Source organism: Jaculus jaculus, chromosome 1 (genome assembly GCF_020740685.1).
Source record: "Jaculus jaculus isolate mJacJac1 chromosome 1, mJacJac1.mat.Y.cur, whole genome shotgun sequence".
NCBI classification, from domain to species: Eukaryota; Metazoa; Chordata; class Mammalia; order Rodentia; family Dipodidae; genus Jaculus; species Jaculus jaculus.
The window spans coordinates 233,898,464-233,923,004 of record NC_059102.1 but is presented as its reverse complement, the minus strand read 5'-3'; the positions used below and the strand labels follow the sequence as shown (position 1 = coordinate 233,923,004).

At 43.3% G+C, this 24,541-nt stretch overlaps 1 protein-coding gene across 1 annotated transcript in view; it reads right to left on the bottom strand.

The window, feature by feature from the left end:
• Positions 1-18,268, bottom strand: part of Heatr3 (HEAT repeat containing 3) — a 47,494-nt gene extending 29,226 nt beyond the window's left edge. Inside the window, exons 1-6 of the mRNA XM_045141825.1 lie at positions 18,042-18,268; positions 17,707-17,879; positions 14,518-14,605; positions 11,924-12,033; positions 5,523-5,632; positions 325-465 (exon numbers count right to left, since the gene is read on the bottom strand). Of these exons, the coding sequence (XP_044997760.1) occupies positions 325-465; positions 5,523-5,632; positions 11,924-12,033; positions 14,518-14,605; positions 17,707-17,879; positions 18,042-18,173 (754 nt within the window). The 5' untranslated portion in view covers positions 18,174-18,268. The remainder of the gene's footprint in view (positions 1-324; positions 466-5,522; positions 5,633-11,923; positions 12,034-14,517; positions 14,606-17,706; positions 17,880-18,041) is intronic.
• Positions 18,269-24,541: the final 6,273 nt, after the last annotated feature.

The window sequence follows — 24,541 nt, the reverse complement described above, 5'->3', positions numbered from 1 at the left end:
AAGAAGGACAGATACAAATGAGTGCACCTGTGCAAGGTAGTGACAATCATCAAATTCAGAGACAGGGAGAGGTAATCAGGTCAAGTTGTCATTTGGTGGGTACCATTTCAGCTTTCTGTGGAGAGATCTGGGGACCTGCTATACAAGGATGGGCATGTGTTTACACCACCAGAGTAAACACTCAGAAAGGGCTGAGGGTAAATTTTATTGTCTACATTCTGTCACAATAAAAAACAAACAAAACTCAAGAATGAATCTCACCCACACCCCAATCTTATCCACTGCAATAATCAAGACTCATTGTACCACCTAAACAAGTCTTACCTGCTATAAGTGTCTTTAGCAGAATGTATTCCATGGAACTGACTGGACAAAGCAACGCAGATTCCAGTACATGCAATGCTGTGGCGCTGAAAGATTTCAGGAGTTCTGGGTTGTCTTCTGTCACTGTCTGCAAACAGTATGCTACGAGACAAAAATCAACTATTTAGAAACAAATAGTTCTCTTTAAGATGATGTTTATCAGTATAACTCATCAAAAATGGGCATTTTTACAACTTCTTTAAACATACATGCTTTTTTAGAAATATATGCTTTTCTTCAAGGACAGCACAAACAAGAGTCTTCCCAAACTATCGGCTCTATAAAAGATCTGCCTCTTTTTCAAATTTCAAATTCTTTTTTTTGTTTGTTTGTTTTTTCGAGGTAGGGTCTCACTCTAGCCCAGGCTGACCTGGAATCCACTATGGAGTCCCAGGGTGGCCTTGAACTCATGGTGATCCTCCTACCTCTGCCTCCCGAGTGCTGGGATTAAAGGCGTGTGCCACCATGCCCGGCTCAAATTTCTAATTCATTACAGAACTATACTTCTACAAATACAACTTTAACAGTTTACCCTCAACTTACACATATCATGTATGGATATCATGCTAGTCTACAGGTTAATCTTTGCGTAGATTAAACCTACGGACATGAAAGACTATGCAACTTGGGTGTGAGCTCCTAGGACACAAGGAACTCAACAGCTTCTTCAAATATTTCCTGATACGGTAAGCATGAATCAACAACTCGGGGCCTGTCTTATGAGGAGAAGAATAAAGATTTTTCAGCTTGGTCTCGAATCCCCACAGCTTTTAGTGCTTTATCAGCTCAACAGAAGTTGCAAGCAGGGGGCTGAAAAGATGGCTTAGCAGTTAAGGCATTTTCTTGTAAAGCCTAACCACCACTGTTTGACTCCCTAGTACCCATGTAAAGCCAGATGCATGAAGTGTCACTTGCATCTGGAGTTCATTTGCGTGGCTAGATACCCTGGAGCACCCATTCTCTATTCTCGGTCTCTCTGCTTGCAAATGAATTTTTTGTTTGTTTGTTTTTTGATTTTTCAAGGTAGTGTCTCTCACTAGTCCAAGCTGAACCTGGAATTCACTATGTAAGTCTCAGGGTGGCCTCGAACTCAAACTCACAGCAGTCCTCCTACCTCTGCCTCCCGAGTGCTAGGATCAAAGGCATGCGCACATGGCCAGCACAAATGAATTTTTTAAAAGTTGTAAGGGCTGGACACGGCTTAGCAGTTAAGGTGCTTGCCTGCAAAGCCTTAAGGACCCATGCTCAACTCTCCAGATTCAGATTCCATGTAAGCCAGATGCACAAGATGATGCAAGCAAGCAAGGTTGCACATGCACACAAGATGGCACACACATCTGGAGTTTGGTGCCATCTTGGTGCACCAGTTCTCTCTCATTAAATAATTTTTTTTTAAAGTTCCAAGTCAAGTCAGGATGGGGCTGCATCTAGTGAAGCCCCCTGGCCCTCCTTCAAACTGGCTTATGTGTCGTGTGATCGTTGTGTACCCTCCCAGGTACTGCAGGTCAGTACCGAGAATCATGGACCACTAGCAGATAGGTTGTGGACCAAATGCCCGTCTTAAATTAGTACTGTTGCTGAGAACAGCCCTAGATTTTGGAACATTCTAGTTTCCTTTAAATTCACAATGACCTTAAAAATTGTGGTTATTTCTGGTGAAGCAATACTTCTTTAAAATATCATTAAAAAAAAAAAAAGCCAGGCGTGGTGGCGCATACCTTTAATCCCAGCACCCAGGAGGCAGAGGTAGGAGGATCACCATGAGTTTGAGGCCACCCTGAGACTACATAGTGAATTTCAGGTCATCCTGGACTACAGTAAAACCCTACCTTGGGGGATGGTGGGGAGACAAAAAAGTAAGTAAACTGCAAGGGTAAAATATTAATAGACTCATGTAATATTTAGCACTTTGTTCCTTGAATCAAAACAAGTTAATGGCAGGGCTGGGGAGATGGCTTAGTGGTTAAGGCCCTTGCCTGAAAAGCCAAAGGACCCAGGTTCAATTCCCCAGGATCCACATAAGCCAGATGCACAAGGTGGCACATGGGTCTGATTTTGTTTGCAGTGGCTAGAGGCCCTGGCATGCCCATACTTTCTCTATATCTCAAAGTAACAAATTCTCTCTTCCTCCCTCTCAAATAAATAAATAATTTTTTAAAGTTAATGGATTACAGTTTATACGTTAGAAATTATTAACTGAAAGTACAAAAACAATAGGGTTGGATGAAAGGTTTGATAGAAGAGACCTCTAAAGTACAAAAGGGAAAGCAAACTTAAACTACTTTTCTTTGAGATATTTATTCATAAAAATACATTTCCTCCTAGGACTAGAAATTTCAAAATAGACTGGGTTTATGCAAATTATCAAAACACATGGTGCCACTATAATCTAATTTGGTTCCCCAAATGCACTTGTATACAAATCCATGTATATGCATATAAGCACATATACTTATATCCAAATGTATTATGGGGAGCTAGGGAGATAGCTTGGCAGTTAAAGGCACTTGCTTCCAAATGTATTATGTCATTCATTAAGAGAACAATTCTATTTACTTTAGCAAAAAGACAAGACCAGGGGCTTGGTGTAGCTCAGTGGCAATACCTGCCTACCTACCATGAGCAAGGCCCTGGTCTGAATTCCCCAGCATGCAACAACAGAAAGACTGAGTGTTACCACAAAAACAAGTTCAAGAAAGCCTCCGTTACTATAAAGGATGGGACTTTACAAATTCACTTTTTTTTTTCCAAGGTAGGGTCTCACTCTAGCCCAGGCTGACCTGGAATTCACTATGGAGTCTCACGGTGGCTTTGAACTCATGGCAATTCTCCTACCTCTGCCTCCCAAGTGCTGGGATTAAAGGCGTGCGCCACCACGCCTGGCTTACAAATTCACTTTCTTACAGGGAAGTCTCACTTGAATTTAAAAACATTATTAGGGTTACAGAGATAACTCAATGGTTAAGGCACTTGCATGTTCAACTCTCCAGGTCCCATGTAAGCCAAACACACAACATACAATGTGATGCAAGTGTACAAGGTTGCACATGTACAAGTTGGCACATGTGGCTGGAGTTTGATTGATAGTGGATAGAGGCCCTTGTGTGCCAATTCTCTTGCTCTCATAAAATAAATAAATTATGGGAAAAATAATAAAATAAATAAATTTAAAAAATTTTGTTAGGGGATATGATGGAGAGTGGAGTTCCTAAGGGGAAAGTGGGAGGGGGGAAGGAATTACCATGGGATATTGTTTACAATTATGGAAGCTGAAAATAAAAAAATTAAAAAACAAACTATTTATAAAACTGTGACTCCAGCTAAACCCAGAAAGAACATGATTACACATTATAAAATGATTTATTCTAAAAAAGATGACTAGAAAAATATAAAATAAAATTAGGGCTGGGGAGATGGCTCAATGGTTAAAGGTGCTTGCTTGGCTCAATTCCCCAGTACCCATGTAGAGCCAGATGCACAAAGAGGAACATGCATCTGGAGTTCATTTTCAGTAGTAAGAGACCCTGGCACACCAATTCTCTCTTTCGAATATAAAGAAAACCTAAAATTACAAAAACCTGAAAATTATAATACTAAAGGTACACGAATAAAGGCTTTTGAAAGATGCTACAAACTAACTTCTCTGCAATTCTCATTATAATAAAAACTGTCCTGCAATTAAGTCACCTCCAAGATCCTAAAAAGCTAAACTGTTTCTGAAATTCCCATTTATTCACAATTCCCTCCCAAGATTCCATTTGGGAAATTGATTTTTAAATTTTTTCCTGGCAGTATTCCACTTCTTTGCTTTTGTCCTTTTAATGGTCTCTTTAAAAAGTATTTGTTGGTTGGGTGTGGTGGCACACGCCTTTAATCCCAGCACTCTGGAGACAGAGGATCAACATGAGTTTGAGGCCACCCTGAGATTACATAGTAAATTCCAGGTCAGCCTGAGCTAGAGTGAGAACCTACCTAGAAATATCCAGGAAAAAAAAAGTATTTGTTAAAACCAGGAAAAACATCGGTGGGGAATACATTTGGCTGGAAAAGCACATAGCTAAATAAAAAAACAAGAAAGGCTGTCAGTTTTCTGTGTGTGAGAGAGAGAGAATGGTACAAGTCAGTAAAGTAAGACTAATCTTGGCTCAGGGGTCTGGGAGTTGCATGTGGATTACTGTTTCTTAGCAAATGGTGATGACAGTGAAGATCCTCAACAGTGGACATTGCAAGCCTTATATATGGCCACCCAGACCAAATGAGCCAGTGGGTGCAATAGTGGCATGTCTGTCATGGTGGAAACCAACTGCCCTCTAATTGGACTGGAGGCCTACTCCATGGGAGGAAATACATCCCTGATACTGAAAACTTAAAACGGGTAGTCATGAGCCCTAGGGGCACAACATCTCCTGCTGTCTGGCTAAATGTACATACTATGCTTATCAAACTGCCCAGTAAGTACTTCTCTTAATGTTCATACTCTTATATTAATACTACTCTCACTTTTGGTAGAGAATCTTCTCTTTTCAGATGGCAGTGACCTTGGGATGACTCTGAAGGTATCATGGTGCTGGAAAGAAGTGACAGTGCTCAGTACTGCAATATCTATCACACCTTCCAAGGCTCAGGGTCTATTGCAGAAGGGGTGGTGGAAAGAATGTGAGAGCCAAAGGAAGGGTAGGACTCCTTACAACGTGCTTCCCCCAGACACAAAATGGCTTGGATATCCATGACCTTGCAGTGCCTGACACTACCTACACAAGACCACCATAAGAGGAGGAAAAGATCATGACATCAAAATAGACTGAGATGTGGAGGAGATATTATGGAGAATGGAGTTTCAAAGGGGAAAGTGTGTGGGGGGAGAGGGTATTACCATGGGATTTATTTTATAATCATGGAAGTTGTTAATTTAAAAAAAAATGGTGATGAAACATTCAAGGATTAATAAAGGCTTCTATAATAACCTTCCTTCTGAAAATTTCAGAGCAAAAAGCAGAATGAGTAAAGCATTAATGACAGATTTCTAAAAATCCAAACAAAAAATCCACTCTATACATTGCAATAAGACATTTACTGCTGGAGAATCAGGCACTGTTCACTGTGCCTGAACAAGGTAATACACCCACAAAACACAACAAAACAAGTACTTTTTCACTTACCTACTGAGATAGCCAGGTCAACATTGCTGGGAAACCTATGTAAGTACTTTAATAGACTCTCCAAACACCCTTCTTTGTTGAATATGGATACTGCTCTACTATTGCATTCACTAAATTGGAAGGGGGAAAAAAAGTTTTACTATTCACATTTAACACTAAGAAATCAACCACAAAAATCTATAATGCTTTATAACAACAGAGAATGGGAGTCATATAACCACCATACTGTTTGTTTCTTGAAGCAGGTTCTCACTCTAGCCCAAGGTGACCTAAAATTCCCTCTGTAGCTATAGCTGGTTTCAAATGCATGACAATCTTCCTAGTGCACTCTCCTGACTGCTGAGATTATAGGGGAGAGTAGCTACACCTGTCTTACCTACCATTTTTTTTTAAATTTTTTATTTATTTTATTTGAGAGCGAGAGACACAGAGAGAAAGACAGAGGGAGAGAGAGAGAATGGGCGCGCCAGGGCTTCCAGCCTCTGCAAACGAACTCCAGACGCGTGCGCCCCCTTGTGCATCTGGCTAACGTGGGACCTGGGGAACCGAGCCTTGAACTGGGGTCCTTAGGCTTCACAGGCAAGCGCTTAATCACTAAGCCATCTCTCCAGCCCCTTACCTACCATTTTTATAAATGAAAAAATGCATGCCAGCCAGGTGTGGTGGTGCCCACCTTTAATCCCAGCACTCAGAAGACAGAGAGGTAGGAGGACTGCTGTGAAGTAAAGATCACTTTGAGACTAAATAGTGAATTCCAGGTCAGCTTGGGCTAGAGTGAGACCCTATCTCAAAAAAAACCAATCAACTAACCAACCAACCAAACAAACAAACAAAAAACCAAAACAGACATTTTGGGCTAGAGAGATGGCTGAAGGTACTTAAGTGGTTAAGGTATTTGCCTGTGAAGCCTAAGGACCCAGGTTTGATTCCCCAATAACTATGTAAGCCAGATGCACAGGGTGGCACATGCATATGGAGTTTGTTTGCAGTTACTAGAGGCTCTGGTGCTCCCTCTCTTTCTCTATCTGCCTCTTTCTCTCTCTCTCAAATAAATAAATACAAAAAAATAAAATTTTAAAAAATGAATGCCCATTCTTACTGTACATAAGAACTAGCTACCATATTTGATTTCCATCATGGTAAGAGCCTTTAGTCAATTTCTTTAGTTTTCTTACAGCAGCATAGAGCTGGACAGCTCAGAAATCATTTCATCCCCTCCTCATTTTACAAATCTGAGAAAATCCAGATTGCCTACTAGGTAAAATGATCTATTAGAAGCTTTACACACAACCTGAGTGGTGAAACCAGGCCTGGACCTCAGTTTCCTAGGCCTAGTCTGCTATTCTTTTTACTTCACTACATAATAAGAAATTCAAGTCAGGACAAAGAGCCTCTAAAACAGCACAAATTTCAAATCAAATTATATTTTACTCATTCATAAACTCCAATTATAATTTCTTCAAGCGGAAGTTGCAATTTACAGAAAAATTACTCTAGTGATTATTACTGAAATAACATTTAAAAAAATTTATTTATTTATTTGAGACAGATAGAGGGACAGGGGTGGGGGGAAGAGAATGGACCTGCCAGGGCCTCCAGCCACTGCAAATCAACTCCAGATGCATGTGCTACCTTATGCATCTGGCTTATGCGGGTCCTGGGGAATTGAACCGGGGTCCTTTGGCTTTGCAGGCAAATGCCTTAAGCACTAAGCCATCTCTCTAGCCCACATTTTTTTTTTTTTTTTTTGAGACAAGATCTCATGTAGCCCAGGCTGACCTGACATTTATTATGTAGCTAAAGATCATCTTGTACTTCTGATCCTCCTGCCTCTGCCTCTCAAATTCAGGGAATACAGTTATGTGCCACCACACCCAGTTTATGTTGTGCTAGGGATCAAATATATTTGGGACTTTACACATGCTAGGGAAGCGCTCTAACAACTGGACTACATTCCTAGCCCTCAAACTACTTTTTGTGATTTATTTTTTTCAGCGCTAAGGATAGAACCCAGGGCCTTGAGCTTGCCTAGCAAGTGCTCATCCCCTGAGCTAAACTCCAATACCTCAAACTACTTAAAAAATATATATGTACGCACACACACGCACATATACATATTTGTGAGAGATAGAGTGTGACAGAAAAAGAAGGAGGTAGGGACAGAATGGGCATGCCAGGCCCTCCTAGCCACTGCTACCCCTCAAACTACTTTTAAAAATATATTTTATTTATTTGAGACAGAGAGGGAGGCAGATAGAGAGAATGGGCATGGCAGGGCATTTAGCCATTACAAACAAACTCCAAAAGCATGTGCTACCTTGTACATCTGGCTTACATGGGTCCTGAGGAATTGAACCTGGGTCCTTTGGCTTTTAAGGTGAGTGCCTTACCCACTAAACCATGCCTCCAGCCCTCAAACTACTTTTTAATAAAAGAGTTAGAAGGGATGGAGAGATGGTTCAGGGTTCAGCGGTTAAGGCACTTGCCTGCAAAGCCTAATGACCTGGATTCAATTCCCTAGTATCCACATAAAGCCAGATGCAAAGTGGCACATGTATCTGGAGTTTGTTTGTAGTGGCTAAAGGCCCTGCAGCACTCATTCTCTCTATCTGACTCTCTTTTCTCTCTCTCTTCTTGTGTGTAAATAAAACTGTTTTTAAAAATTAGGGGAAGGTTGGGGGTGGAAGAAAAAAGTTAGAAAGCTATCAGTGTTACTAATAGTCTACAAACCAAGTACAGAGTAAGTAGAACTGCTGGTAATTTTATTCATGTTTCTAGGAAATGATAATCTTCATGTCTACCAAGTACACTCAGAACACACTAACAGAGGTAACAAATGTGACTACATTATTAAATGTGGTATTTAGGGAAAAATATTTTTTTCATTCACTTATTAAATGTGGCTTACTGTTATTTAATACTGTCAGCTTCAGGTAGATTCTAATATTACTACTATACAAAAAGGGTTAGGGCTGAAGGGATGGCTCAGCAATTAAGTCAATTGCTTACAAAGCCAAAGGACCCACGTAGGCCAGATGCAAAAGGTGGTGCATGTGTCTGGAGTTTGCCCGCAGCAGCTGGAGGTCCTGGCACACCCATTCTGTCTCTCTCTCTCTCAAATAAAACAAAATAAATAAATAAAGCACTAAAATATGTTTTTTTGCAAAAGAAAAAAAAAAAAAAGAAGGTTCTACCTTTATTGAGCTTCCCAAGTTAAATTAGGCTTTTGTTACATTTTGTGTTAGATTACAGTGGACTGTTTTATGATTTTGGAAAAATCTGCTCCCTTTCAACCCCTATAAAATGATTATTCATGTCAAAAAAAAAAAAAAAGAAGGTTCTAAGCTGGGGAAATGGCTTAACTGTTAAAGCACTTCCCTGCAAAGCCAAAGGACCCAGGTTTGATTTCCCAGGACCCAAGTAAGCCAGATGCACAAGGGAGCAAATGTGTCTGGAGTTCGTATGCAGCAACTGGAGGCCTTGGTGTGCCCAATCTATCTGTGCTTCTCTCTGTCTAATAAATAAAAATAGCCAGGCATGGTGGCACACACCTTTAATCCCAGCACTTGGGAGACAGAGGTAGGTGGATTACTGGGTTTTCAAGGCTATCCTGAGACTAAAATTCTAGGTCAGCCGGGGCTAAAAAGCAAGACCCTACCTTGAAAAACCAAAACCAAAAGAAGGTTCCCTACTGTCACAGCTTCAGGTAGATTTAAACATTTGTATGTACATAAAAAGACTGCAGGGCACTCAGCAACCCAGTACTGAGGAGAGAGGAGGTAAAGGTAGAAGAAGATCACTGAGTTTGAGCCAAGCCTGAGATCAGAGTTCCAGGTCAACCTCAGCTAGAGTGAGACTCTAACTCCAAAAAGAAAACTAAAAAGGATTGTTATTATGATAGCTGCAGGTAGATATTACACATTTACAATCTCCCTGCTTAAGAAAAAACATTTTGTTTTCTATCTCTTCAGTTATGAACTGGATAAGCCAGTTACATTTTTTTTCCCAAAGATAAAATTTGAGGCCAGGATGGGGGCCTCAGAACTTAGGAGGCAGAGGTAGGAGGATGAGTGTGAGTTCAAGGCCATCCTGAGACTACATAGTGAATTCCAGGTCAGCCACACCCCCCCCAAAAAAAAAGGTAATTTGAGGGGTTGGAGAGATAGCTTAGTGGTTAAGGCTTTTGCCTGCCAAGATAAGGATCCCAGTTCAACTCTCTATGACTCAAGCAAGCCAGATGGACAAGGGGGAGCATGCATCTGTAGTTCATTTGCAGTGGATGGTGGCCCTGGCATGCCCATTCTCTCTCTTTCTCTGTAAAACATAAAAGAGGGCTCAGTGCTTAAGGTTCATGTCTGTGAAGCCTAAGAACCCAGGTTCAATTCCCCAGGACCCATGTTCGCCAGATGCACAAAGTGGCACATGCACCTAGAGTTCATTTGCACTAGCTGAAGGTCCTGGTGTGCCCATCTCATTCTCCCTCTCAAATAACAATAAAATCTTTTTCTCTGACACATTCAGACTCTTTCAAAGAAATTAGTTTTAAAATTTAAAAAGAAATTAGTTTTAAAATAGCCAATTATGACAGTATACATCTGCAATCCTAGCACTTGGAAGGAGCAGGCAGAAAGTCATCCTTAACAATACAACAAGTTCAAAGGTAACTTGGATTACATGAGATCTTGTCTCAAAAAGAAAAGTGCAAGGAAGAGATTGGTTTAGTAGGTAAAGTGCTTGCTACATAAGCATGAGGACCTGAGTTCAGAATCCCAGAATCCATGTAAAGTCAGAGTAACAGTATGAGTCTGTAATATCAGAACTCAGTGAAGTAGGAGAAAGAGACAGCAAGCCAGACAGCCTGGTGAACGCAGTGATGAACGAGACCGGCCTAAAACAGGAAAGAAAGAACTGACACCCCAGATTGTTTTCTGACCTCCACGTGTGGTGCTATGCCACCCGCACTCGTGACCAGACATAAACATGTGCGTGCACATAATATTCCAGTTCAATGTGCTGGGAAGTTGACTCAGTAGTGAAGGGCCCTTGTTTGCACAGCCTGCTGGCCAGGGTTTGATTCCTTAGTACCCACATAAAGCAAGATACACAATATGGCACATGTACCTGGAGTTCATTTGTAGCCACGAAAGCCTCTGCCATGCACATACTTTCTCTCTCTCTCATCACAAATAAACTTTTTTTGGTTTGTTTTTTTTTTCAAGGTAGGGTCTCGCTCTAGCCCAGGCCGACCTGGAATTGTCCACATAGTCTCAGGATGGTTTTGAACTCACAGTGATCCTCCTACCTCTGCCTCCCAAGTGCTGGGACTAAAGGCGTGTGCCCGACTTAAAAATATGTTTTTTTAATTCCATTTCAACAATTTCATAGGAGCTGGGGATGAACTATAGTAGCAGAGCACATGCTTACTATGCATGTAGCCCTGGATTCAATTCCCAGCATCAAATTACAAAAATATTATCAATTACATTAAGTAAAAGTTGCCTAGCATACGGAAAACAGTACCCATCAGTTTGCTCAAATGTCATTCCTATAGCCAAGTCTGTAACCCCAGCATTTAGGAGGCAAAGATAGAAGACTATATGCATGAGGTGAATCAGGGCTATATAATGAGGTTGTCTTTAAAAAAACAAACCACCAAACAAAAAAAACTGTTTTTCTCAAATATAATCTTGCCATAATTGCTGGAGAAATGGAACAGATCCACTAGTTTAAGATAAAATTGCAGGCAAGTTTAGACTGCTGTTGTAGACAGCTTTTTAGGACCAACTTTATCTTGTATTCTAAGAACAAAGCTTTCAGGTCAGTATTATAGTAGCTGCTGACTGAAAATAACATGGCAGAATACTGCTAGAATTATGGACATAAAATGGGGCAAAAAAGTAACTCCAGGTTGTGTTTCTAGCTACTTCCATCCAGCAGCAGGTCTACTCCCCCTCACTAGTGCTCGCATAGAAAGAGGTCCATCAGAACCCTTCCCACTCAGTTAACACCAGGGCAGAGGAGGAAAGTACCAGCCAGTGCTTGCAGTCCCTTCTTATCCCAGACACCAAAGCAGGCACTTGCTGGGTGAACCTGTTTTAGGCAGCCACTTCAGGTACATGGGAGTTCAGAAAGAAGGAATCACTGGTGCTAAAGGTCATGATTCCTCTTATTTCTGTCAATAACTAGAGAGGAAAGATGGGAAATTAAAAAGGATGCAGTGAGGCTGTGAGTGGAAGGACTTGGGATGGAGAGTTAATCTAGGGTTGCCTGATACTACCTTTCACTAAGTATCAACATCGTGCATTCACAGGTCCACCCAGGGAAGAGTTCCTGCATTTTAACAGAAAGAGGAGCAGCCCAGCCGTGACCCAGCAGGAGGCTGTGCTTGGAAAGCACCTTACCATATATTCCACAGAACATTCACAGCCTCATTGGCTATGTTCTCGATACAGTTTCTGTTCTGATCCTTTTTCTCTGGAGACATCTCATTTGAATCCAGTCCAGCACTGCACTGCAACCAAATACCATGATTAGCACACTGGTTAAAAAGAATAATTAAACAAATAAGCTAATGATAATGAAAAATCACAAAATTAAACATTAGAAACTGCAGTGGCATAATTCTCACAACTGTATATCCCTTTGGCAAGAAACACAGATATGAAAGGTCCCAAATTGGTGCAAACTGGATATAAAGTACCTTACATGTTATATGTAAGTATACAATCAAATCAAAAAAGTATTTTTCCTGGGCTGGAGAGATGGCTTAGCGGTTAAGCGCTTGCCTGTGAAGCCTAAGGACCCTGGTTCAAGGCTCGGTTCCTCAGGTCCCACGTTAGCCAGATGCACAAGGGGGCGCATGCGTCTGGAGTTCGTTTGCAGAGGCTGGAAGCCCTGGCGCGCATATTCTCTCTCTCTCCCTCTATCTGTCTTTCTCTCTGTGTCTGTCGCTCTCAAATAAATAAATTAAAAATTTAAAAAAAAGTATTTTTCCTAATGTAATACAATAAGATTGGCAAAGAAATACAAGTGCAAATGTCTGCAAAGCACCTCCCAATGTCCTACTCTAAGTGCTTTGCATGTTAAGTCATCGAATCCTCACAAACTTATGAGGCAGATCAACTATTAGCCTTCTCCTGATGTAAGCAGGAAACAGGTGCAGGGAGGTTGCAAACAGCAGTAGGTGAAGCATTCTAGCTTCCAAATTGTTGCTCCATAGTATTCTAAGACAGAACGTCTCAATCTTGGGCTTGTTTGGGGAGCTTGCCTTCTGCATTGAAGGTCTTGTAGCATCCTTGGCTTCTATCCACTGGACACTTAATATAAACCCTTAGTCCCACTAAACTGAAAATCAGAAATGTCTCCAGATATTGGCAAATGCTGGGCAATCATCCCCAGCAGACAGACAGTCACTGCTCCAAAGTGAACAGGACTGAAGTCCTTACATCAAAACTGGTATCCCTGCCAGTGTAGTGTCGCACACCTTTAATCTCAGCACTTTGGAGGCTAAGGTAGGATTGCTATAAGTTCAAGGACAGCCTGAGGCTACCTAGTGAATTCAAGGGGTGCCTGGGCTAGAGTGAGACCCTACTTCAAAACCCCAAACCGGCAGGCAACAACAACAACAAAACCAAAACAACAAAACAAGGGCTGGAGAAACAACTTAGTGGTTAGGGCACTTGCCTGAGTTCGACTGCCCAATACCCATGTAAGTCAGATATACAAGGTGGCTCATGCATCTGGAATTTGTTTGCAGTGGCTAGAGGCCCATTCTCTATCTGCTTCTTTCTCTCTCTCTCTCTCAAATAAAAATAAAAAAATAAACTGGTATCCTTTATGTGCTATTAAGTGAAAATTACTTCTCAATGCAGAAATATGGAGCCAAGGCATGTTGGCAAAGGGAGAATGCAAGCGCACCAGCTTTCTAACCACTGAACACCATACAATACAAATGATAGGAGGTTAAACATGAGAACACAACATAACCTTTACAAGTTCATATTGTCTATGCCCTGGCTCTAGCATCTATAAATGGGAGTAACACTTGCTTTGGTTTTGGGCTAAGGCTTAGTGGTAGAGAACATGGTCAGCAGGTTCGAACCCCAGCAACACAGGAAACAAATAAAAACCCCTCATAGGGTGATTCTGCCCTTTACCACAAGGGCACTTGGCAATATGTGAAGACCTTTCTAATGTTCTCTTTCAGGGGTGAGGGCTGCTACCAGTGTCCGGTGGATAGAGACCAAGGATGCTACAAAATTTCCACAGTGCAGAGGGCCTCATAGAATTGCTGTGAGGATTACATTCAATATGCAGATATAAAACTACCTGACACAAAAGGAAATAATCAGTAAAAACTAATCTATTTTTATTATATGAAGTTTAAAGGACTAAGTCTCTATTTTTAGGGATTGCTTTTCTAATTACATATAAGTAAAAGTAGTAGAAACAACCTAAGACATTCAGTGATGCATATACCATCTTTAAGTTTTCATGAAGAAAAATAAAATTTCCATAGGATCTGTTAAGGAAAGACAGAATAACTACTATTAAGTACTATAAACAGGTCTATCTAAACTTGTCTCCTAAATCTTATACTTGAAAGCAACAGTTCAAAACATGTTAAACAATGCATTGTGCAAGCTGTGGAGATGGCTCTGTGGGTAAGAGCAAGAGCTTGGGGTGCAAGCATGAGAACTTAAGTTCAAATCCTGGCAACCTCCCCCCCCCACACCGGCCAGTCAAAAGCTGGGTATAACTGCATGTTCCTATAACTCAGCCCTAAGGGAGGCAGAGACAGGAGGCTTATTAGACCTTACTGGTCAGCTAGTCAAACAAAAATACAGTGAGCTCCAGGAGCTCAGGTTCAGTGAGAAACTGTTTCAGAAAAATAAGGTGAAGAGTGAAAGAGTAACTATTGCACAGGTATGCGTCTGTCACATGCATCTGCATGCACACACCACACATCCCCCCAACATAAAAACCCACCACATACCTCTCTCAGTAGTACCACCAGAGGAGTCATGATGTCCTTAGTCACCATGTCATCACAAACTTCAAAACCTCCACAAGCACTGAGATTTCTACATAAGAAATTTAAAACATATTTTACTTTCAGGTCACATGTCACAAAATGCTATGAAGCTCTCAGATTTATTCATATCTGTCTTGGTTGTTTTCAAGGTAGGATTTCACTCTAGTCTGGTCTGGAACTGGCCTCAAACAAACTCATACTGATCTTCCTACATCAGCCTCCTGAGTGCTGAGATTAAAGGTGTATACCACCACACCCGACTACACTTCTATCTTTAACCATAGAGTTTCCCAGAAAAAAAGAAATTGTACATAATTTCTACTATATACTGCAGAACCAATCCACAGGTTTCCAACTGTCTTGGCCCTTACTTCATAGGATGCAAACAAATAACTGTCATTTAAAATGTTAGTTCTGGGCTGGAGGGATGGCTTAGTGGCTAAAGTGTTTGCCTGCTAAGCCAATAGACCCAGGTTTGGTTCCCCAGGACCCACGTAAGCCAGATGCACAAGGGGGCACACACATCTGGAGTTCATTTGCAGTGGCTGGAAGTCCTGGCGTGTATGCATACTCTTTCTCTGTCAAATAAATAAATAAATTTTAAAAATGTTAGTTCCACTGGGCTTGGTAGTGCACGTCTTTAATCCCAGCACTGGGGAGGCAGAGGAAACTCACTATGAGTTTAAGGCCACTTTGAGAGTTCATAGTGAATTCCAGGTCAGCCTGGGCTAGAATGAGACCCTACCTCAAAAAATTAAAAAGAAAAAAATTGAAAGTAAAATGTTAGTTCCAAAAAGTAAAAAATATGTTGGTTCTAAGGTCTGAGAGGGCACATGAGTGAAGGAAGGTAAGGGGGAAGGGGATTGAAGACTTTCCCCATTTGAAATGGAGACTGCAAAGGTAACAAGGTAAGGCTATATTGCTGAAGACTCCACATACTTGGACTAAAGTATTGAAGGCCACTGAAAAATCCTGCTGGAACTGAGCTGGTAACCTCCTCCATGTAGACCAGCTGACAGAAGCTGGAAGAAGCCATTCTACATGTAGTTCAATGGGAGAAATAGATGTGAAGATACTCAACAGTGGACACTGCAAGCCAAATGAGCCAACGGGTGCAGTAGTGGCACGTCAGTCATGGTGGAAACCAACTACCCTCCAACTGGACTGGAGGCCCACTCCATGGGGGGGAATACATCCCTGATACTGAAAACTTAAAGCAGGGGTAGTCATGAGCCCTAGGGGTGTAACATCTGCTGATGTCTGGATAAGTGTATATACTATGTTTATCAAACTGCCCAGTAAGCACTTCTCTTAATATTTATACCCTTATATTAATGCTACTCTTCACTTTGGGTAGAGAATCTTCTCTTTTCAGATGGCAGTGACCTTGGGATGACTCTGAAGGTATCATAGTGCTGGAAAGAAGTGACCAAAATGCTCAGTACTGTAATATCTCAATCACACCTTCCAAGGCTCAGGGTCTAATGCGGAAGAGGTGGCAGAAAGAATATGAGAGCCAAAGGAAGGGTAGGACTCCTTACAACATGCTCCTCCAGACACAAAATGGCCTGTATATCCATGACCTCACTGTGCCTGACACTACCTACACAAGACCATCATAAGAGGAGGAAAAGATTATGACATCAAAATAAAAGACTGATTGAGATGGGGAGGGGATATGAAGAATGGAATTTCAAAGGGGAAAGTTGGGGGGGAGGGAGGATATTACCATGGGATATTTTTTATAATCATGGAAAATGTTAATAAAAACTGAGAGAGAAAAAAAAGTAAGGCTACTGAGAATAGGCTCTGACGTGATTCTGGCTAAACTGGTTGGAAAGAGAGTTTGCCTTGAGTGTAAAGCTCTGTGCCAGACACTAAGAATCTGGATGCAAGCTGGAAGATGGCCAACAATTCTGCAGGTGCTCTGATTTTTTTTTTTTTTTTGGCCTCCTCCCTTTCCAGGGATAAGAAGATGTCCTCATGCCGAACATCAACTGGTTACCATCCATTTATTCTTCAGATTTGACTCACTCAGGGCTTTCTCCCTGGGACTCCTAGTTATAACTCTCCTAGAGTCCTCTGCAATTACTACCACTTGCAATTACACACGTGGACTATTTGGTTAACGCTCTTCTCCCTCAATAGTTTTGAAGATTTACCAAGGACAGAAATTATATATCTTGTCTTTCTTACTAACTATTGAGATGGCTTAGCAGTTAAGGCGCTTGCCAACAAAGCCAATGGACCCAGGTGCACCCACTCTTTCTCTAATAAGAAAATATGAAAAACGGAAAAATCAACCCTAGTCCATCCTACACCTTGCTCCTGCAAGCCCTCCTTATAATCCCGATCCAAGTCTCCCAGACCACACCAACTTTTGCTTTTGGTGTTTGTTTGTTTGTTTGTTTTTTGGCTTTTCAAGGTAGGGTCTTGCTCTAGCCCAGGCTGACATGGATTTCACTGTGTAGTCTCAGGGTGGCCTCGAACTCACAGCAATCCTCCGGCCTCAGCCTCGCAAGTGCTGGGATTAAAGGCGTGTGCCACCACGCCTGGCTCAACTTTTGCATTCTGTACCTACACCAATGGGCGTGCCCCCCTCCCTTTTTTCCCATACCTGCTTTCACTCAACTTCAAGTCTTGGTTCAAATTGACATTTACAAGGCACTCCAATGTAAACTTCCTAGTGCAAACTCACCACACAGCATTTCTCACTGGTACTGTCTTGGGTAGTCCTCCCCCTCCCCCACTAGTTTCCTGACACCTAATCAAAGGCGCTCATGAAAGGACAAGGATTTTCTCGCTCAACATGCTGCCTGCTCAAAATCCGCTGTGCATAATAAAGCAGCTCCTGGCACCCGGATTGGAAGACTTTTCGATTAATCTGGGAACCCAAGGGAGAGAAAAAAAAATGTGCTCCACATTTGAGGGCCGGGCACGCAGCATGATTTTGGTCTGGGGTCATCTGGAGGCTGGATGCATATCCCCGAACTCCAGCAAATGAGAGACCTCGGGCAGGCTGTCCTCCTCCCTTCTAAGCACATGAAGGATCTATCAGAGAGGGTACGGCTGGCATACAGAAAGCACTGACAGGCCACAGCGACCGCCCGTACTCAAGTGCCCACCCCGGGCAGTCCTCTCCCCGCTCACCTCAGCGCTCCGGCCGCCGTCTCCCTGACGGCCAGGCTGGGATCCAGCAGCAGCGGCCCGAGGCGGCGGACGGCATCCCTGCGCGCCAGGCCCGGCAACGCGGGCCGCTGCTGCACCAGCCGGGCCAGGCCCGCGCAGGCGCACTCGCGTACCTCGGCGCTCGGGTGCTGGAGCTGCGGGCCAGGAGAGAAGTCAGAGGGACGCAGTGCGCACGCGCGCCGCGCTGAGGTCGGGGGTGGGGTGGGGTGGGGGTGGTCTGGGCGCTGACTCCCCGTCGCCCGCCTGTCCGCCCGCCCGCCTGCAGCCCGGGCCCGGCGCAGCCGCCCTCGCCTCACCTTCTCCAACAGCTCCGCGGCCGGCCCGTCGTCATCGTCGTCTGCAGTCCCGTTCGCCGCCGCTTCGGCCTGACAGCCGCCCGTCGGGGAGAACTGAGGTCGTTTGAAGCGCTTCGTCCGGCTTTTCCCCATGACGGCGTCCGCAGTGCAGACAGGCCGAGAGGGCAGCGCAGCGGCCGACGCGGGGACCCGCACGTCTCTCTGCGCTCAGCGGGGCCGGCTGACGGCCGCGGCGCACATGGCGGCGCAGCGCGCTTGCGCACGGCCCGGCGGTCCCCGGAGGGGCGGGCGCGCGCAGCCACGCAAGCGTGCCACATGGCGTAGGCGTGGTCGGCCCCGGTACGGGGTGGAGTCCCGGGTACATTCCTGGGAAAGTTGGCACACCTACTCCATCTCCATCCAATAAAGGACTGGCTCTGAAGTCAACTCTGTAGGAGACAAGACCCACTGCTTGGCCGTGTTCTGGGCAATAGTCACTGGTGTGTGTACAGCTCCCATTCGGAAGGGCCTATTGGAAGATCAGTTTTAGGTGCAAAGAAACCATGGACGGGTTGAAGACGGCTCAGCGGTTAAGGCTCCTGCCTGTGAAACCTTAACGAGCGGTGATCGATTCCAAGTACAGCCAGATGCACAACGTGGCGCAAGTGTCTGGAGCTGGTTGGCAGCGGCTGGAGGCCCATTTCTATCTCTTTCTGCTTGCAATTTTTTTTTTTTTTAAAGAGAGCGCGCCAGGCGTGGTGGCGCACGCCTATAATCCCAGCACTTGGGAGGCCGAGGTAGGATTGCCGTGAGTTCGAGACCACCCTGAGACTACATAGTAAATTCCAGGTCAGCCTGGGCTAAAGTGAAACCCTATCACAAAGAAAAGGGAGGAGGGAGGGAAACCATGGAGCCACCCATTGGGTGGCTTGGTCCCTTACCTGTCCACAGATTTCGTGCCACATTCTTAGTCCAAGGTACTCATGTGTCTAAACTACATGCCCTGTCCCTGTCTCCATTTCTACTCCAGCACCCCATCCATAGAGCAACTGTGGGATCTTTTCAAAATACCACAACACCGTTGTTATATTCAGTATCTTGCTAAAAACTTTGTTTTACAAAATAGATTGGTTTGTGTTAATTGTTGAGGCTGAGTGCATAGAAGAACGTATATTACTTTCTGCTTGTTTGTTTTCGAGGTAGGGTCTCACTCTAGCCCAGGCTGATCTGGAAATCACTGTAGTCCCAGACTGGCCTCAACTGCTGGGACAAAAGGTGTGCAACACCACACCCAACCTCCTTCTCTCATCTTTTTCTTTCTTCCTCCCCCCCACCCTCTTTTTAGCAGGATCTCAAATCTACCCCAGACTGACCTGGAACTTAAGTTCCCAAGCTGGCCTCAAATTCACATCGACCCTCCTACCTCCACCTAACGCTGGGATTAAAGGTGTGAACCTTGTCCACTTTCCTTTCTGTCTTCCTTGCTCTCCTCCCTTCCTCCCTCCCTCTCTGCTTAGGATATTGCCTAGGACTTCCAACAAGTTAGACAAGCACCCCAACTGCTGTACGTGTGTGTTTTAAATAGTATTCAGGGTAGAGCAAGGATGGGATATATATATATATCCCATCCTAATATATATATACATATATATACACATATATATACATATATATGTGTATACACACACACACATGCACACATATATATAATGAGAATCAACTTCTGGGGCTGGGAAAGTAGCTCCATGGTAGCATCTGTCTGGCATGTAGATTAGATGGCCCTGGGTTCAATGTCTAGTGCGGTAAGAAAAACAACATAAAACAAACAAAAAATTCAGTTTCTATCAAGGATAGAGTTTTTAAAAAAAATATTTGAGACAGAGAATAAATGATAATGGGTGGGCCAGGGTGTCTAGCAACTACAAATGACATCCAGACACTTGCATCACGTTGTGCATCTGGCTTTACGTGGACATTGGGGAATTGAACCAGGGTCCTTTGGTTATGCAGGCAAGCAAGCACCTTTAACTGCTAAGCCATCTCTCCAGTCCAAATTCTTCTGTTTCTCTCTCTCTCTCTCTCTCTTTTTTTTTTTTTTTTTTTTTGGTTTTGTTTTCGAGGTGGGGGGTCTCACTCTGCCCCAGGCTAACCTGGAATTCAGTATGTAGCCTCAGGGTGACCGAACTCATGGCGCTGTTCCTACCTCTGCTTCCTGAGTGCTGATACTGAAGTTGTGTACCACCACATCTGGCGTTTTTTTTTTTTTTTTAAAGGTAGAGTCTCACTCTAGGCCAGGCTGACCTGGAATTCACTATGTAGTCTCAGGCTGGCCTTGAACTCATGGTAATTCTCCTACCACTGCCTCCTGAGTGCTGGGGCCACCACACTGGCTTCAAATTATCTTTGAAAAAATATAACTAGCTTATTCAGTTCTACAACAACTGAAGATTAAAGGTGTGCACCACAATGCCTGGCAGATTTTTATTGACTTAAGCTTATAGATTGTTAACATATATTTTTTAAAAATCTATTTGAACCCTCCCAAAATTGACTTAAGAAGTATGTGATTTAATGTATTTATGTGCAAACCCAATTTCAATGATAAAGTCAAAATTTAATCATTCATTCAAATGAGCATCTTCCTTATACCAGGCATCATTGGTACTAAAGGTACTGTGTTCATCAGCTTTTCATTACTGTGACAAACAGCTGAGCTACTCAACTTAATCAGAAAAAAGGTTTGTTTTGGCTCACAATTTTGAAGGTCTCAGTCCATGATCTTGTTGGCCTAGCATGCATGAAGCCCTGGTTTAATCTCCTGCATCTTGGGAGAATAATAACTGCCTTGCAGAACTGTTGCTTGTGCTAGATGAAATAATTGTAAGGAACAAACTTTTCATTTATTTCTTTGCAAGCAGAAAGATGGGGAGAATGGATGTTCCCAGAGTCTTTAGCCACTGCAAATGAACTCTAGATGTTGGCACCTCTTTTGTGCATGTGGGTTTATGTGGGTACTGGGGAATCCACCTGAGGTCATTAGATTTTGCAAGCAAGTGCCTTAATGACTAACCCATCTCTCCAGCCCCCAAACCTCTGGGGTTTAAAAAAATTATTTCATATTTATATATTTATTGGGGGGGAGAGAGAATGGGCACACCAGGGCCTTTAACTGTAAACAAACTCCAGACACATGTGCCACCTTGTGCATCTGGCTTTACATGGCTACTGGGGAATCAAAACTGGGCCATTAGGCTTTGCAGGCAAGGGCCTTAATCGTTGAGCTATCTTTCCAATCCAAAACCCAAAACTTCTTTTTTAAAAATTTAATTTCATTTTATTAAAGCCCTAGTCTTTGTCATCATATGGTTTCATAAGGGTCCCCAAAGGCCTCTGTATTAAAGCATTGGCTCTTAAAGGTCCCACCAGCTCCCAATAGTACATAGGCATACTATGCCTTCAACACCTGGCCTGCTGCATTCTAGGCAAGCATTCTATCCCCATAATAACTATTACTAGGCCTAAGTGAGTAAAGTAGGGCTGAGAGAAAGTCACCTATCTGAGCAACTAAGGGGAAAACAGTACTGCAACTCAAGGCACTGTGTCAAGCCTGGACTCCTCCACTAAACACAGCCTGAATCCTCTTACCCATGACATAATGTGAGGCTTAGTTGGAAGTAGCTTTCTAGTTTTTCACACAGAATAATTCTTGAAACATTACTTCTGCAGAATATTTTAGCAATTAAGCAAGCAAGAGCAGCCCCCCCTTTTTTCTTTTTCAAGGTAGGGTCTCACTGTAGCTCAGACTGACCTGGAACTCACTGTGTAGTCTCAGGGTAGCCTCGAACTCATGGCAATCCTATCTCTGCTTCCCGAGAGCTGGGATTAAAGGCGTGCGCTACCACGGCCCGGCTTGCAAGAGCAGCTCTGTCTGATTAACAGAAGAGAAAATTAAAGGATGTTGGCTACATCACAGCTGTCTTAGGTCTAGAGATTAGCTCTAGAAAAAAACTTACAGCGAGGTGAGCCCAGACCTCCCTAGAAGGGTCTGATGAGAGGATGTTGCCATCACTTAGTACTACTAAATGCCCACAGCATAGCTGTGCCTCAAATGCAGGGGTCAGATTTCTGCTTTGTCCTGGGAGAGTGTGGACAGCTACCCCTGGCATGCTGGCACTCTACAAAGGTAGGGTACTCAAAAGTTAAGGAAAAAAAAGGGAAGAGAGACAAAGAAAAAGGCAGCCAGGAACCTTGTCAAGCACCAGCTCCACGGTGATTGTTAACAGGTATTTACAAAATGGTAGGTAAACAGATTTTTCTATTGCATGAGCAGTCTCCAAGAGGAAGAAGTTGACACATTGGTGATTATGGAGCCCTTACTTCTCAAGTGGTGGTGGTGGGGGGGGGGAGCGCTGCTGCTCTTCTAACTGGGCCTGGATAACTCACTGACCTGACTTCTAAACCATCTTCTGATTCCACCCTTCTTGTTCAAGAGTGTTGCAGTCAGGTTTGCACTGCTGGCAGAAATCACCCAACCAAAAGCAGCTTTTGAGAAAAAGGTTTATTTTGGCTTACAGACTGGAGGGGAAGCTCCATAATGGCAGGGAAAATGATGGCATGAGCAGAGGGAAGACATTACCCCCTGGCCAACATAAGGTGGACAATAGCAACAGGAGAGTGTGTCAAACACTGGCAAAGGGAAATTGGCTATAATACCCATAAGCCCGCCCCCAGCAATACACTGGCTCCAATTCCCAAATCTCCATCAGCTGGGAAACTAGCATTCAGAACACCTACATTTATGGGGGACACCTGACTCAAACCACTACAAGGAGTTCACATCTCAAGACAACAGGAGCAGTTCCCAGGCTATGTCTTTTCCGTCATCCCATATATATGTCTAACACGTGCAAGGCCCTGGGTTCCCTAGAACTGTAACAAAGTGCCAACATATTTAAATCTAGCTAAGTCACTTCCTTAACTCAAGAACACTGGAAAGGCTTCCTGTTGCCCTAATAAGATGTCATGTGCTGATTCTTTCTTATTTCCCTCTACCCCCAACACATAACCAATGTCTTAATCATCTTTAGAAAGTCCTGCTTGGCCGCATCTATCTTCACTGGGCTCATACCACACCCTACTTTTACCTCGCAGACCACGTAAAACCACCTGGCCACTGCTTGACTACTGCTCGGTATTCCCTGTACAAGTTTTCAGAGAGCAGAAAATCTTCCTCAGAGATTTGTTTTTGTGTGTGTGAGGTAGGATCTCACTCTAGCTCAGGTTCACCTGGAATCCAATCTGTAGTCCCAGGCTGGCAGGGAACCCACAGTGATCCTACTACCTCTGCCATGACACCCGACCTCTGACTTTATTTTTATTTTTTGGTTTTTCAAGGTAGGATCTCACTCTACCTCAAGCTGACCTGGAATTCACTACACAGTCTCAGAGTGGCAATCCTCCTATCTCTACCACCTTAGTGCTGGGATTAAAGGCATGCGCCACCACATGCAGCACGTCTGACATTTTTAATACCAGTGAAAATTATGCATACAAAGACAACCTACAAAAGTGTCCCTGAGCCGTGGTGAGTGAGTTTTAAGTCTACTTCAGTGATGAGCTCTTAGGAGCCTCTGGATCTCTGCTTTGGTAGGTGTTGAGTCCTTAGGTCTGTCTCCTAGCCCCTGGTACTGATTATAAGGTTCAGCATGGAAGCAGCACTCATGTTGGTCTCCTCAACTCCTCTGTGGTTTCAGCTGTGGCTTCCCTGAGTGTAAGGGGTAGTTTATTTCATGGGGTCTCGCTACTATCTGAAAAAGAACCAATTCTCCAACGGAGAGTGAAGTCAGCATAGTTTAAATGGCTCATCACTGCAGTAGGCTTAACACCCAACCACCACAGCTCAAGGAATTTTGCAGAAGAGGGAGCAATAAGGTTTTAAGAGCCAAGGTTAAGATATAATGCCCAGTGGCATTCCCTCCCCACAAAAATTACTGATTGAGCCAGGCATGGTGGTGCATGCCTTTAATCCAGCAACTTGGGAGGAAATTGGCATCTAAGTATGTAGAAAGCAACACGACAGAACCTGTTTCTTCATCAAAAGCCATTATTGCTGGACTCTGATAAAAATATATTAAGAGCTGTCATAGCCTAATAAATTGGAGTACTTATAACTGTTATTTAACATTGGCTCTCTTGGACTCAGATGATCTCAATAAAATATCCCATTTGGGGCTGGAGAAATGGCTTAGCAGTTAAGGCATTTGCCCGTGAAGCCCAAGGACCCAGGTTCGATTCCCCAGGACCCACGTAAGGCAGATACACAAGGGGCACCTGCATCTGGAGTTCATTTTCAGTGGCTAGTGACCCTGCCGTGTCCATTCTCTGTCTCTCTTCTCTCTCTGCTTGCAAATAAATAAAATTTTAAAAATTAAAAAAAAAAAATCCCATTTGGAATTAGCTTGTATTTGACAGTTTAATGTTTTTTTTTTCATTACAGACTTACAATAAAGAAAAATGTCTCA